Here is a 16,148-nt window from a genome sequence, read left to right as displayed (position 1 = left end):
CCTACATAAAAAATTATCACAGCTTTTTAAAAAGATGGGTTGGATGAAATTTAAGCTAAAGGTTGAAGGAAAAAAACATTCGTCCTTATGGAGAAGCATATTCTACTGAGAATTTTTTAGAACTATTATTTTAGGGCAGGTCTTGTAGAGTCTCACCTTGAGGTTTATTTTTGTAAAAGCAGGATTGGGGTTTTTGCACCTCTCACTTTACAATTAATTTACACTTTAGAAGATTTTTCCTCTTTTTTTTTATTTGCAAATTATTATATCTAATCAGGATAGGAAAAGTAACTTTGACAGGACAATGCAAATGTGTGTGGCATCATTTCCCCCTTCCTTATAATGGAAAAAAGGTTATTTGCGGCCTGATTGTGTTAAGTTTTTCTGGCATTTGTTCCAAAACTTTGTACTGTTTATTTAAAGTCCCACTGATTTGAGCTGGCCTATATAGATCCTTCCTTATTATGCATTTGGTTTCTGTCTATGTTCAACTGCTTGGACATCTTGTCATTAAGATGAGAAAAATAATCTCTGGGATATCAGAGGCTGCTGCTTCATGCTTCTTCTGGAATGTATATCGTCATTTTAAGAATTATTGTCCTTTGTGGCTTGGTTTTGCTATCAGCAAAACTGGCTGTTCACATCCTTTTAGAGAAAGTGACTTTTATGGTTGGGCCCTGACTTACTAAGGAACTTGGCAAAACTGCATATTCAAGAATTTGGAACTGTTTAGAAGAAGTTTCAGTTTTGATATGGACGGCATTGTCACTGTAGTTAAGTGCGGATTAGGTTATCACAGTTCTGCATAGCTTTGCAGAATCCATTCAGACTTTTGTTTTACTCTCCACCTTGCAGAAGCCCAACAGTAACTGAAAACAAAGCCAATGTCAACATGACCTGTTGAGTTGGGTCAAACCATTTTAATTGTTAGAATGGATCTAGGAACAAATGGCATAGTTCTTCTTCTATGGAACTGTAATAATAGAACACAATAAATGTAAAAGATGTAAGTTGCCTTTTGCTAGTATCCAAGGAGTGGTTGAGTGATGGATAATGGATAATAATAAAAAAAAAAAAAAATACAAGTTTCATGCAAATGCTCCCAGCATGAATTTTGTACAAACATTGGTCAATGGCATGAACAAGATTGTAAATTTAACAGACTCGATTTGGTCAGAATCTTTAACTTTCAGTCGGTCAGTCATCTAATGCCACCCAGTTTTTATATCCTCTCTCCTCCCCACTCAGCAATAATTTGACCCTACTGTAGGTCCCAGACCATTTTAAACCTGGTATTGAAGAATTTGTTTTCTAGGAAAAATAGTAACTCGCTGCATTAAGTGCATACATTGAGCAGAGCACCATTTGGAAAGTCTTGGGACATGTACCCAAGACCAGAGCAATCCCCTGTCTTGCTTAGGAGGCTTGTGCAACTTGAGTTGTCTTTTGTATCAGTTCTCAATTGCTTTCATACTGATAGAAGCAGCTCTTCACTGCTGAAGAATGTGCTTCTTTCCTAAGCATATGTAGATCTGGTATTCTAGGAGTTCAAGTCCATTTAGTTTTCTCGGTTTACAGTAAGCTGCAAGAGTAAACCAGTTCCCATTTAAGATTTTTGTATCATGGAACCTTATTCAATAACTGTTTTCTTGACAGTAGGTTTTTAAACTGCTGGTTTAGCCCACTGGTCAGCTTGTAGAGCTGTGACATTCAACCTGTAGGGCTCCCTATAGGTTCATAAATTTGGTGGCAGGAGAGCAGTGGTAGCATTAATTGGTTCTCCACTGCCATCAGATCTCCAGACTTGTGGGGAGCCCTGCGGGTCTCACCCTGGTGTACAGCTGGTTTTGGGTGCGTGGGGGGTTACCAGCTGATGATGCCTTCCAATCCTCATCAGCCCAGGAGGGTTCTAGTTTTCATGAAAACAACAGTACTGTTAATAAAATAGGTTACATAAAACCATCAGTAGATATGGGGGTTGAAGGAAGAGTTGCCAATACATTTATGGACAATCAGTAAAAAATCAGGATAAAGATGCCTGTCTGTAAAATCTGTTAAAAGGGAGCCATCTGTAAAAACACGAAGCAGTCAGAGCTTGATTGACACTCCAAAGTTGGAAAGAAGCTGAAAAGTGTTGAAGGACAGAATAGAGCACAGCAGAACCACCTGGTGTCTGAACAAGAACATTGAACCTTGCCAGGTGTCTTCTCTAAGGATTTTAGACCCCTCTACCCAGCCACCTGCTGCTGTTGCTGCTGAGTCCTGTCAGTAGCTTGTAATATTGTTGGCTGGCAAGTAGACCTCTTTGGAGGTCCATGCTGGGATTGTGACTATTAGGGCCAGGAGGGTAGAGGCTGTGGGGGACAGTATGGTATGGTTTGTGGTTGGGGGCATCATGGTGTTTGGGTGAGTAGGAGACCCCTGAGGTGGGGGCAACATGGTATAAAACCATCACTGCAGTCGAGCAGGGTTACCAACCTAAGGAAAAAAAAATGAACTGCAGACTTTTGCTGATAACCAAACTTCTTTACTTTTTTTTTTTTTTTTTTTTTACTGGAGTTGGTGTTAAACTGCCAAATTTGAACCTCAGCCCTAGTAACTAGGGTATGGCAGGAGAGCAGGGTCTAGAAGAAGTTACCTTTATATTATGTAAAACATATTGGTGGCAACTTGTGTTGGTTTAAAAAAAAAAGTGTGGAGTGTGGTTGTTATTAAAAAATAAATAAAAATGTTGAGTTGGCAACCCTGGTTGAAGACAATTTCCTATCCTATTTAAATCTACTAAAATGCGAAAACTGTACATCTTTTTAATTTAAAAAGATTTTCTTAAAACCATGGCTAAGAAAAAATTAAAGTGGTGTTTCCCACTTGTCCCTACCTTAATGGACCCAGGGTTGGAAGGAGTCCTTTGTGAACTTAAAACAAAACAACATTCAAAGATTTAAAATGTAGCATAGCTGTCAGATCACGTGAAAAGATGGTACCGTACCAGATTAGGCCTATGGTTCATCCATTTCAGTATCCTGTCTTTGAGAGTAGTTGACATTAGGTGCTTCAGCAAAAATTTCATAGTTAAGAAATACTGTTGTAGATTGGTGTTGGATAGTCTGATTTCCTATATTCCCATAAAGAGTTTGTCCTAATTCGTAATATTTAGATTGTTTTAAAACCTGACGAGTTAGAAATTATACACACACACACACACACACACACACACACACACACACACACACACACACTAATATATATGTATGTGTGTGTATTTGTGGGTATATGTATTAATAAGCAGTATAACTATAAGTCTGTGCATGTGTGTGTGTGTAAGAAATGTATATAATTTGTGTGTGTGCTATACTTATTTATTTATTTAGCAGTAACTATTGTAACTTTAGGTTAGCATCTTATTCCTCTTTGAAACTTCCTCAGCTTGCCTTTGTGACATCCTGGTTGCTTATTTAAGAATGTGGTTTTTCTTTTAGCAGTTTTGAATTTGCTAACTTTGAGTTTCATTAAATGTTCCCTTGTTATTGAATCATTAAACTAAGGGAACAGAAGTTGCTGATCTTCTTTCTATCTACTTTTATCATGTCTCACTTGATCTCCTTCTAAATGGTCTTAATTCTTACTTTCTTTTTATGAGTTTTTCCATGTGCCTAATCACTTTTTGTCACTTTTTCATGAAACATTTCTGCTTTTGCAATATCCTTTTTAGATAACCAGTACTGTATACAGTATTCCAGATGACTGGCTCTGGTGATGGCATGATACTTTGTGTTCTTCATCCCATCTCTGAAGCACAATGTTTGCTTTTTTTTTGACTGCCAGTGCACAGCGTATAGAAGTGTTGAGCTGTCCCCAGTGGGTGTGTTTGCATGGTGCAAGTCTGAACTTCACAAATATGCTGTGTTTGTGTATGTTACATTAGGAACTGGAAGCAGTATGGTTATAGTGGAGCACTGCTGCTTGGCTAATTAGCAGTGCTAAGGGGGGAGTCTACCATTTTTGGTCCTGAATCTACTTGGGTATTTCTATGTAGTCTTACCTTGCACTGTGTAGATATGGTTGCACACTTTTTACTAGCTCAGGGTATCACTATGCAGCACTTCATTGTGGTATGTAGAAATAGCCACTAATACACAAAACATTTTGTTCAGTTGAAAGTTACAGTGTAAAGGTTTAAATTTTTTCCTTCCACTCTATTACTTTGTGTTTGTAACGGTAAACCTCTGTCAGCATATTACCATTTTACTTATGTGAAGTTTCTTGAGTGAGTAACTAAAAGGTCCATCATTTGAAACTCATCCAGTACTACACCAGCTAATATAATGTGTTAAACAAGATTCTTCCATTGGCATTCTAAGGCATGCTACAAGGTTGCATTGCAGTATAATACTTCTAAGAAGACTTCTTTAGGAGGCCTTCGGGACTCTTGCTGGAAACTAAGAATATACACACTCAGACAGTTGCTCCTTCACACTTTGGGGCATTGTAGCACACTACCTGCTATGAAACTGGCCTGCTCTTCAGGTGGTCTGGAAGATGTGAGGAGGGCCTGAAGTGTTACTGGTTTCCAGGTTGGACATTTTCTGCCAGGGTAAAAGGAAAGAAGCAGGTACATTTTCAAGCAGGAATTTGAGTCTCTGTGCATGAATTCTGGGGAAGGGTAGGATCGTCCTTCTCTCATGCCTCTTGTGCAACATGTAGGGGTTGGGCAGAACCCAGACCTTAGTTAGAGATTAAGGGAGAGCAAATTTATAGCCATGGCTCTTCTTTGTATGTGTGGAACATGACACCAGTCCTGGTAAAGACGTATCTATGCTAAATGAATAATATATCTATGCTGAATTATTATTATTATTATTATTATTATTATCATTATTATTAATATTAATAATAATGATGCTAAATTAAAATATATAATAATGTATATTTTTACATACATAGGAAGATGGAAATTGAAAGAGTATGATTTACAAACTTCATCTTAACCTTTCTTTGTTGTGTGTCAGTTGGCTGATTTTAGTCCAAACACAACAGTGGAACTGTTCCAAAATGTCACTGATTGGGAACAGGTTCACAATTGTGTCAAGTGCTGTGGCTCCGACACTAGGGGGTAGGGGGTGAGTATCCAGCTCAGCATGCCTCCTAGTAGATGAGTTGGAGGTGAAGTGAGTGCTTGCACCTATGCTTTGGGGCCTGCAGGGAGTGGGTGACTTGTAGCTGGTGTTTAATTTCTCTCCTTTTATTTCTCCCCTAAACATGAGTTCAAAACACTTCAATAGACTATAGTTGATTCAGGTCAGGCAGCATGCTTACCTGACTTCAGGGTGGAGGTGAGGGGAAGGGAATGAGGATGGGCAGGGGAGTGTTTCGGCCTTTGCCTTTGAGTTCCCAGGGGCTGAGATGGAGGGCTGGGGAGGAGATGAATGAGAGGATGCAGTTAAGTAGGGAGCAAGGCCCAGCTGGCTCTTAGAATGATAGGTTTCATTGAACAAGTGGACAAGTGAACTCATTTAAAAAGTGCTAGCAACATGCAAAAAAGTGGGGCAATGAAGTTTGGTTGCATGCCAGAGTATCCAGGTGCAGTAGTGAGGGGAAGATAGGGTTGGAGAGCCATATAGGTTTTAAGTGTGGGATGCCTGGACTGACCAGATTTGTCGCGGCATGCTTGATGCCCACACCTAATGCCAACTCAGTTCACAGTGAACCAGCTGAAATGCTTTTGAACTGTTCCAGGTGGCTTTAAACTGGTTTAACAGGTTTGCATGTCTGGCTGCTTCAGGTTTAAACTATATTTAAACCTTCCAAGTGTTTTGCTTGTATGGAAGGTTTAAATCACCTAGAAGGTGAACGGTTGGAAAAAGTGTAGATTCTGTTTGTTAATCTTTTGCTGAGGCAAAGGATAACCTGAAAGACCTGGGATAATCATCGGTGTATTATTTTGTACAATGCTGTATATTGAACAAACTTCTTTCCAACACTAGGGGAACTCGTATCTATAGCAGTATTGAAAACTGTGACTATGGAAACTTGCATTCCTACTGTCTGAAAACTAGATGAATTAACTAGAACTTCTTTTTTTAACCATTTTTAACTTAGGCTTTGAGTTTTCAGTCTTGTCTAAAAGCGTAACTCAGTGATTCTCAGCCACGGTGGCTGCAACACCCTGGGGTTTCTTGAGATCCTTGTAAGAATGCCATGTAAAGTTAAGGTTTACAAACATGATTCAAAAGGTAAACTCTGAGATTTCAAAGAGGAATCCATACTGTTAAAAATATTCTGACCTATTGTGATGTGGCTTTGTAACAGGAGAATCGTTCTATTATTTTTCTGTAGTTTTTACTTGGTTTTTGACTAAGACTCGAGGCACCCCGTGGAAAATGCTAGCTTTGTCAAGGGGTATGTAGAATTTAAAAAGGTTGAGAATCACTGGACTAACTGTTACTTAACTTTTGTATTTGGATCTTTATTTTCTATTGGCTTTGAGTAACAGTTTAATTTACGAGCTCTTACCAGTTAAGAGCACTCATATACTGTTTAACAAAAATTCTAAGTTTAGAAATTTTGAGAGTGGCCAGAGAAAGCAGATTACCCAAAACCGATTTAAAATTTTTTATGTAATCCTACACTTTTAGAAGGCATGCTATCATATCAGATATAATTTAAGTATCATACACAGTATTTTCAGACTTCATTAGAATACTAATTTAACTTTTTTAACATCAAACATTTAAGTTACAAAAATGTGTAAGAAAATGATTTCTTTAAAAGTAGATACTGTTGATCCTTCCAATTTGATTTGTAGTTCCTCTGCCTCAGGTCAGTGCTTTCAGAGAACTTTTGGATTACATGGGTTTTTTTGCCTTGGAAAATAGGTGAATTTGGGATTTGCAACTTGTCTGTAAAATAGAAGTTACAGTTTGTATATATACTTTCCCAATAAGAAATATTAAATTTTTTTTTCAGACTGTATTCCATACATGTATGCCTATTAACTAAAAAAAGGAAATACTCTAGATTAGCTTTATAGGACAGCAAGAGTTATATTTTTAAGTAAGTTGCATTGTTTAGAGAGCAGATGTTATATGTTCTGCCTGTAACTTCATTGCCTGTTTCAAAGCACCTCTTGATAGTTGTTAGCTTTTCTACACTAGCAACCTATTTTGCTATGTGTACACACAAAAAAACCGTCAATGGAGGAGCAATTGAAGAAGGATCTCAAGAATTCATGCTAAAATATTTCCACTTCCAGTATTTCACAGTCCTAAAGACTGAGACGCCCCTTTTAGGTGTGTGACATCTCAACACCTTTTATTTGGATTGTGCGGGCTGGTTTGAAGCTCTTGACCTATAAGTTGCTTCCTTTCACATCTGTGTAATTCCATTGCATGGAAAATATTTAGTATCTACTCAGAATGTCATACTGGCAGTGGAAAGTGTTGCTTTTCAGCTTGTTACAATTCCAACTGTGTTGATCAAGGTCTTTGCTGTTGCAGCAGTATACCTAAAGAGACAAGAGTATCAGATATAATCTTATCTATATAAATAGATGATAGTGGTTTAATTCTCATAACAGCTTGCTATGCAAAACAAATCGACCAGGAAAAGATCCAGATCTTCACTCTGCTAAGCTCCAGGGTCAGAAAAGTCAGTGTTATACTGGCATGAAACATTGACCATGGGTAGATCCCAAAACAACAGGGGCTTACCCCAGAGATTCTAGGGAAAGGTATTATGCAACAGGTTTGAGCACTCCCCATCACATGGGTAAGGGCCTCTGAAAAGTCTGGGACATGCTGTGCTATGCATGTGCATGCAACCATATGCCAGATTTCACTGTGGGTGCTTGCAAAGAGCTCATCTGCTCAACAGATAGAGAACATGGAGTGAAGACTCACTACAGAAGTCCAGTCATTAAGTCAGTCAGTTGCCTACCAGTTTAATGTATGAAATGGAGTTCCATTCTCTGAATCCTGTCCAGTAGTTAAGGATACCATCTGGCGGGTGTTAGAATCTTCTTTAGAGTGATGCCTGACAGACATAAACTTGATACTGTCTCCAGAGAGGAGCTGCCCTGTCCCTGTCAAGAGCATCTTGCCTCGTAACAAAACAGACCACTCAATCCAAATAGAAGAGATCATTATTCATTTCTGTTAGGGACTATTTTACTAATACTGGGTTACCCAGGGTTGTGAGGGAGCTGAGCTCATGTCAGTGTGTGCTTCCTATCCACTTTGCCTCCAGTTCTCTGGAACACTTCCTTGCTGGAACTGAGAGACTAGAGGCCTAATCTCCTTCCCCCTCCCCTATTGGAGCCAGGAGAGTAGACATGGATAGGTATGCAGGGTTTGGGTGCTGGAGACCAGGAATCCCACTGTTGGCAGGGGAAGGAGAAGAAAAGCATTTTAAGATGCTGAAGGCCCCAGGGGCCTACTTTTATGCTTTGTAGAGCATGCAGATGTAATGGGGAAACTTTCATTTTTGGAGTGCTTCAAAAAGTGTGTCCATCTGTCTGGCTTGCCCTTTCAAGGACTTTTGAAGTGATTCAAATGTTAGGTCTATTCCCACCCTCAGAAAATATGAGATCTTTGGATGTGTGAAAAGTAAATAAGAGTATGGAGATGATATTGCTCTGTTACAATATAGTGAGGTCACCATGGGAACAGTGAGTCCACTTTTGCAGAAAGGAAATGAGTTAATAAGCATTTGTGATTGGTAAATATGCATTAGAAGAAGAAAATTAAGACACCAAAGAGAAAGTTAAGAGATGACTTGAACATTGACTAGAAGTACCTATCGTGACAAAATACATCTACTATTGGTAGGGACCTACTCAAATTGCAATTTTACATTTTTCGCAAAAAACGCGATTGGAAGTGGTTCCCGTGGAAAGTGGCATTCCTTGTGATTTTTGGCAGAATTCTCCGGGAGCGAGGGGTGTGGAAACTTACTGAAAATAAAATCCTGGCTCCCCAGTAGAAGTTAGCAGTTCATATAGCCACCAGCATACAGGAAGGGAGCCAAAATGGTTGTCCTCTCCTCCCTCTGCCACTGATTGGTCAAGAGGGCTGCCTGTCATGCAACCCCACTCCTCTCTGCCAACCAGCAGTAAGGGGTAGAACTGCATGAATGGCAGTCTTCTTGGCCAATAAGTGGCAAGGGACGGGGTGCTGCTGGGGCCCCTGGGCTAGTCAGCAGCATGTGGGGCGGACTCACTGCAACAAACCACAAAAATGGCATTGTGCATTGCTATTGGCCTGTGAAATTGCCTGTCTGCCTTCTCAATTTTGGTAGGGCCCTATTAGAGGCCTTTTCAACTTAGCAGACAAAAGTGTAACATGATTGGAAGGCCAAAAGTTGAAACTTAAAAAGAAACTCAAACTGGGATGCAACTTTTTACCAGTGATTTTTTTTTCCAAACTTTTAAAAATAGTTCCCTGCAGGCATTACTGGATGCATTTTATGTTCATGCAGAAGGTCAGACTCGATTATGCTTTTGGCCCTTCAATCCAAATGTCTTGATTCAGAAAGCTGCTTAAACTGAGTTTCAGGTACATGGATAGTCTATCAGTTTCAGCATAATAATGGTTTTGTATAGATCCTTTCCTCTGCCCTCTAATTTGGCCCCATTTTACTGATTTGTGGTTTGGTTGTGAACAAAATGGTTAAATCATTTCCACAAGATATTTTATGCACTCTTAAATCTTTGAAATAGACATTCCTATGTAAATGGGCATTCCTATGTAAAACCCCTCTTTAATAATGATTCAGTTGCAGGCAGTGTTCAAGCTACAAAACAGTATAAGGGTATTATCATGTCTGCAGCTGACAGAATGAGCATTAGAGTTATTATGGTATAAAAGTAGATTAGTATGGATTTATGGATATGTAATCATTTCTATCATATTTCATGAGCTGATACACTTATGTAATTGTACCTATCAGGGATAAATCCTATTCTCAGATATATAGCTTCTGATAAGGGGGTGAATGTTTTGTTGCCCTGTGTCTTATCAGCATTTTATGATTCAGTCAATAACTTTTACTCTACAAGATACAAGTTTTATAACAGTTTACAGAATTTAGTGTTTAAATCCCTCAAATTTATAGACTAAAAAGCAGTTTAAAGTGGTACATATCTAGCATTGGATATATATAGTATCTTAAATTTAAGCAGATTAAATAATCCCATGTGTGGAAAAAATACTGACTTCAGTGGAATTGTTTACACATTTGGCTGGATTGGGATCGCAGGAAAAAATCTCAGCATTGTCTTAAGGATAGCTTTTGTTTGTTTTGTCTCAATATTAAATTACAACCTAAATCTAGTTTCTTCTCTGAAAATATTTCTCTCTTCTCTCTAGAACTGCAGAATTTTGCTAAAGTTATAAAAGCAGGACGACCCAAGCCGAGGAAACCCAGCAAGGTTTGTAATTTCTAGAGAAATAGCTTTACATATGAATCTCAGGATTGTTTTTATTAAAAGAGACTATAAACAGTTTAAAGTATTGGTTGTATCTGAGAATGGTGTCCTTAAACAGGTTGGTTCTAGTGACAAATCACCTAAGTTTTAAGAGAGAGAATTTTTGAAGTAGACTATATTCAGTACTGATTTTGCTTCACATTCTTTTATTGGGAATGTGAGATTTTAAAAAGTGTGTGTTAATTTTTCTTATGACTTTTGTCTTACATGCAGGAGAGATTTAAAGAGGGAAAAATATTTTTCTTTTGTCTTTTAAACATTTAACACACTAGCTGGTTCCCTTTTTGAAAGACTTGTATATCTATACAAATGATATATACTTGTCACATTTACAGTAAGCTACAGGACATGCAAAGAGAGGTAGTTAGCTGTGTTAGTCTGAAGTCAGGCAGAAGGCAGGGCAGAGTTGTTGATGTATATAATTTCAGAAGGAACAGCTTACTTTATCAGTGCTGTGAAAAGACTTTCAGGGAGCAGCTTGCTGGCAGTGTTTAAGCGTTAAGAGGTTCTGCTGATGGTTTTCCTAACTGCAAGCTGGAGAAGTAGCCTGTTGTGTAGGTTCCTTTTTAAAACATAATTTTACTTTACGGCTTATTTAGTGTTGGATAAGGCTTTGCATTGGAACTATCTACTGTGAATAACTGACCAGGTTCTTGTTGACTAAAGTGCTGCCATGTCTGGTTTATGTTAAAATTCTCACATTTAAAAAAAAAAAAACTAGTAACATAGTTTGTTTCTCTAACACTTGCACATGCACTATTCTGCATTGATGCATTCTGAAATGTATCTTGTAACTTTGCAGACTAGTGACTTCGGTGATATCACCAATTGGCCAACACCAAGTGAAATAGCAAACAATGAAGTAAGTAAACTATGCTGTTCTTTATGTTTGTACGTAGTTTGTAAATTACTATTTTTTTTAAACATGTCATGAACTTCTCTATTTCAACATGCTGTCTGGAGAATTGGGGTAGGTATTTCAGGATTTCAGCAGAAAAAATTGCAAAGGATTTTCATGTATGAGTACGTGAGCTTGGAGTAAAACTTCATGTGATTTAAGTGTTACATACCATTTCACAGGAGCAGAATTAAAGCCAGTTGTGATGATATTGGGTGTCTCCATATGCATATATGGAAGTGTGCTGAATGTATCTCATAATTGTAAACTTTGTTTCCTTGTTCAGTGTTTGTCAGAAGAGCTTTCCTTTTGGGATGTACAGATACAGAACAGCAATCCTGTAAAATGCTGAAATCTTTGGGGCTCCTAAATACTTGGTGCAAGGTTATGTAAGAAGCTAATGGACCTGACTTCATCTAAGTTCCACTAACTGCTTCAGGAGAGAGTACTGCGTCCTTGTTAATTTTTATTTCATTATGCTGTTTTAAGATTTTATTAGACCTTATACTGTGTCTTTCATTGTGGCTGTCTGAGTGCTTTATCCCCATCTCCAGGCTACATTGTTAAATATAGTAATAATTTGTTGGCCTTAGATATGCTTCTTGTCTGTTTTGTGGTCCATCAAGTGATATTTCAGTCTTTGGTCCCATTCTTATAGTTACCTTATTCCCATTATGTTCTTCGATTGTTTTTTGGGTGGGTTTTCAAGTGACATTCCCGCTGAAATGGCTTTATCTCTTATCATTATCATCATTAGTGCCTTCTTTTTGGAGCCTTGCACAGACCTTCTCCATCTGTCTAGTAATGGTTCTTAAAGTGTACAGGGAACATGAGTTTCCTGTTTCACATGCAGCTTTCATCTTCTAGGGTCATTTCTTTTTGCCCAAATTAAACCAAGTGTGTTGGCAGCGGTGATTACATTGATAACTTGTACATCAAAACTTATGCAAGTATACAATAAAACCCACTGAAGAACCATTTCCTAGATAAAAGAAATCAATGAACTTGGTGTTATGGAATAAGAAGTGGAGTATGAAAAAATTACCAATACTTTAAGTTCTCGCAGATCCAGTTCAAGATAGAAGAAGCTTATAAGCAGGACTTCTATGTTATTGTGCAAGTTGCCTGTGGAATTTGCCACAGAACTTACTTCCTGGCTCATTCTTTGCCATCTCCTTGTTCATTTTTTAAAACTTTTTTTTCTAGCATTCAAAACTGTAAGTGGCACCTTGAAAACTTGAACAGTAAATCCATTTAGTAATACCCATCAGAGAAACAGAAACATCTTTAAAAGGTATATATTACCTTTCAGTCTATTATATCTACGTACAAGGTGAGTAGATTGTACCAGCTCTTTAGCTTGATTTTTTTTTTTAAGTATTTTATATACCCATCCAACACCAAGACACTCATTAATTTGTTGAAGATGGCTTTCTATCCTCTTTGATACAGAGGTCAAGATGATGGATTTAACTGTGTCAGAAGGCATACTTGTTACCAAGTTAGTAGCCCACAGTTATACAGCCCCAGCAGCACCTGATAAATTTGCAACTGTCTACTTTGCAGCAGTATTCCCTTTGGCAGAGTATCTTTTGTAGCAGCCAAAAATAGACACATAAGCCATTGGTAAGAGGATCAGAAAAGTGGCTCATCTAAGTTTCTTTTAAGTCAGATGTGAAATTCAGACCATCCAAGTGTGGAACAATCTTTTAATAACTGGAAATTTTCTATTCCCAGAGATAAATTGTTGAATCTGGTCAGTTCTACTTTTTCCTTTTATCTCTCCAGAGGCGTCTCTTGTGATAGAGGTGTGAAATAATCTTCCTCCTGCACTGAATATAAGAAGTTCCTCAGCAGCATTTGACAGGAGTTCTGTCATCCTGATTCCAGGAAAAGAGGCAAATTGTTTAGTTTGCATCTACAAAATTGGATAGATATAGGCTGAGAATCATATTACATTATTTAATAATCCCTTTTTAAATGCATATGATTGATTTAGAGCTCTTAGTCTAAAGCAGTACTATATCTGTGTCCCTTCTTCTGGGCTTCTGAAAACACTTAAATCAGTAAAGTTTTTTCACGTGCCCTACAGCATTAAGGATCTTTACCAGGTTTCTGGTTGTAGTGGCAATTTTTGAAGTATTAGGGGCTGTTATATCGGCCAGAATAATTTTTTTAAGTACTCTATCAGAGTAAGTATATTACAGATTGATGAATTGGTGGCTTCTTCCTGAATAAATCTGCCTACATCCCCGTCTTTCCTAAGATCCTGAACTAGAAGACTAGTTTGCATAGTGTACTAAAATAGCTCTTGGTTCCTTTATGAATAAGACAAACAACTGTATACAAGTCTAAATTTATCAGGGTTTATCAACAAATTCAGATAAATTCTTTCTTCACTCAATCTGAAGGATTGACTTTTTTTTCGAACTGTTATACAGTTGCAGTACCTAAAGCACATACTTCAGTGGATCCAAAGCTGTTTCCATGACCAAATGAGAATTTTTTCTGATTGGATATTTTCAAGGCTTTATTTTGCAGGTGGGAATGATGGGCAATTCAAGAGAATTCTTCAGTCTTGCTTGCTTTGACAGTTGAACTGTGCAGGTTCCCAGTTTGTACTTAATAGGGTACAGGCAGTGCTCAAAGCCGAGCAGTTGCTGGTAAATTTCCCAATCTGAATTTTTAAATTTTATAGACAGACACTTTCACACACTTCTGATCTGTATTTTGTTTTCTGATCATGTGGGATGGAATTGACATAGTTGGGGCCTGTGGTTCTTTATAACTACAAAAATGTAGTGCTTGACTGGATAACATAATTAAAACTCCAGTGATTATACTTTCTCGGGTAATCCCATTCAGTGCTTAAGCATATGAGCACCCTGTAAGTAAGGCTCTATAAAGACAATCAGTTTGAACACTGGTTATTGATAAGTAACATTTTCTTACATTGCAATAAACAAAATAAAGTTTCTCTTGTTTTCTGCTAAAATAGAATTGTACATTTTGCAGTGTTACATGGTCAGTACAGTTAATTATTGCAACAGTTTGCATTCTAAAGGTTATTTTTATAACCAGGCAGAACTGTTTGTAACTTCAGAACACTTTAAAAGTGAGAGTTTAACTCTCTGTAAAAATTTTATGCAACATTAGTTTGAGAGCTCGTCATGGCTCAGAATTCAAGAACAACAAATCTTAAGTTAATCAGTAAGGAAACATTGTTTTTAGGTGTAGCTTTTCTATCAACATCCATAAAATCATGAAAAATATTTAGCAATTCTTTTGCAGTGCAAAGTAAATCAGAATAAAAAGCCACCAAATAGAAAAGAAAAGGAAGAGAAACATGAGAAGAGAGCTAGCAATGAAATCAAAGAAACCCTGGAAGTAAAGCCAGATGGTCTTGGAGAAATTGTTAGTGAAGATGAAGCTCAGTGTAACAGTCAAAGGAAAAAAGGTTAGTCTGCCCTACATAAGGTATGTCAGTATTGCTCTACTACAGATTTTGAAAAATACACATTCTTCTGCATGTTTGAATGGGGAAATAACTGAAATACTCTTAATATGTCTTCTAGTATATGAGAGTTTCAAACTTGACAGCACAAGCTAATTTACTTTGACTTCCTTACCTAGTGAAGTGTTGTGAATTGTCAAAGAGGAAGTTCTGTGAAAGGGTGCTCCATGAGCCACTGATCTTTCAAAGAGCAGTTTAGAGTAGCAAGATCTACTGAATTTGGTTCCTTTCTTTTTTTATTCTAGATATAAAAGTTAGTTGGTGGATAACTCATTTTATATTCTTATTTATAGTTCTGTAACTAGAACAAAAACCCAACTTCATATTAGTACAGAATTTAGTGCATTTGAATAGATCTTACTTTGAATATGATAAATGATGCATTAAAACAATAGCCACTAAAAGAGGATATTAATTTATCTCTCTTAGCTTTTTACAAATAAACTTTTGTACTGGATTTTAGCATACTCTTTCCAGAAGGGACCCGAAGAACTTAAATATGAATGATCGTCAGTTTCATTTTATGGAAATAAATTGCGCCTCTGTATTTATGTTATCATTTCATAGTTTCTTAGTTGGTAGGGTTGGAAGGGACCTGAGGAGATCATTTAGTCCGACCCCCTGCCATGGCAGGAAAGAGTACTGGTGTCAAACGACCCTGGCCGGATGTTCATTCAGCCTTTTTTCTTAAAGACCCCCAGGGTAGAAGGCAGCACCACTTCTTTTGGAAGTTGGTTCCAGGTCCTAGCTGCCCTGACAGTGAAATAGCGCCTCCTAATGTCTAGCCTGAAACTACCCTCTGCTAGCTTGTGTCCGTTGTTTCTTGTAACTCCCGGGAGTGCTCGGGGGAACAGGGACTTCCTAATGCCTGCTGGTCCCCCTTGACTAGTTTGTAGACTGCCACTAGATCCCCTCTCAGCCTTCTCTTTTGGAGGCTGAACAGGTTCAGGTTCCTTAGCCTCTCCTCGTAGGGCCTGCCCTGCTGACCCCGATCATGCGGGTGGCCCTCCTTTGGACCCTCTCCATATTGGCCACATCCCTCCTGAAGTGCGGCGCCCAGAACTGGACGCAGTACTCCAGCTGCGGCCTGACCAGTGCCGCATAGAGGAGGAGGATCACCTCCTTGGACCTGCTTGAGATGCATCTGTGGATGCCCGACAAGGTATGGTTGGCCTTCCTGACCACATCCCCACAGTCGGCCCATGTTCATTGTGGCATCAATGATGACTCCAAGATCCTTTTCTGTCTCAACA

The 16,148-nt window shown here is 38.2% G+C and overlaps 1 protein-coding gene across 4 annotated transcripts in view; it reads left to right on the top strand.

The window, feature by feature from the left end:
- The window catches only part of LARP1B (La ribonucleoprotein domain family member 1B), a 67,058-nt gene that overhangs the window by 3,503 nt on the left and 47,407 nt on the right, over nt 1-16,148 (top strand). For all 4 annotated transcript variants that reach the window (XR_003094175.1, XM_025204595.1, XM_025204602.1 and 1 more), the window contains exons 2-4: nt 10,365-10,426; nt 11,286-11,345; nt 14,673-14,838. Coding sequence is in view for 3 of the 4 variants with exons in the window: in XM_025204595.1 (XP_025060380.1) it covers nt 10,365-10,426; nt 11,286-11,345; nt 14,673-14,838 (288 nt within the window). In the remaining variant the exon portion in view is untranslated. The remainder of the gene's footprint in view (nt 1-10,364; nt 10,427-11,285; nt 11,346-14,672; nt 14,839-16,148) is intronic.

The sequence above is a fragment of the Alligator sinensis genome, unplaced genomic scaffold, assembly GCF_000455745.1.
Source record: "Alligator sinensis unplaced genomic scaffold, ASM45574v1 scaffold150_1, whole genome shotgun sequence".
Classification (NCBI taxonomy): domain Eukaryota; kingdom Metazoa; phylum Chordata; order Crocodylia; family Alligatoridae; genus Alligator; species Alligator sinensis.
Note: the sequence above shows the minus strand (reverse complement) of the source record. Positions and strands in the feature narration are given on the sequence as shown.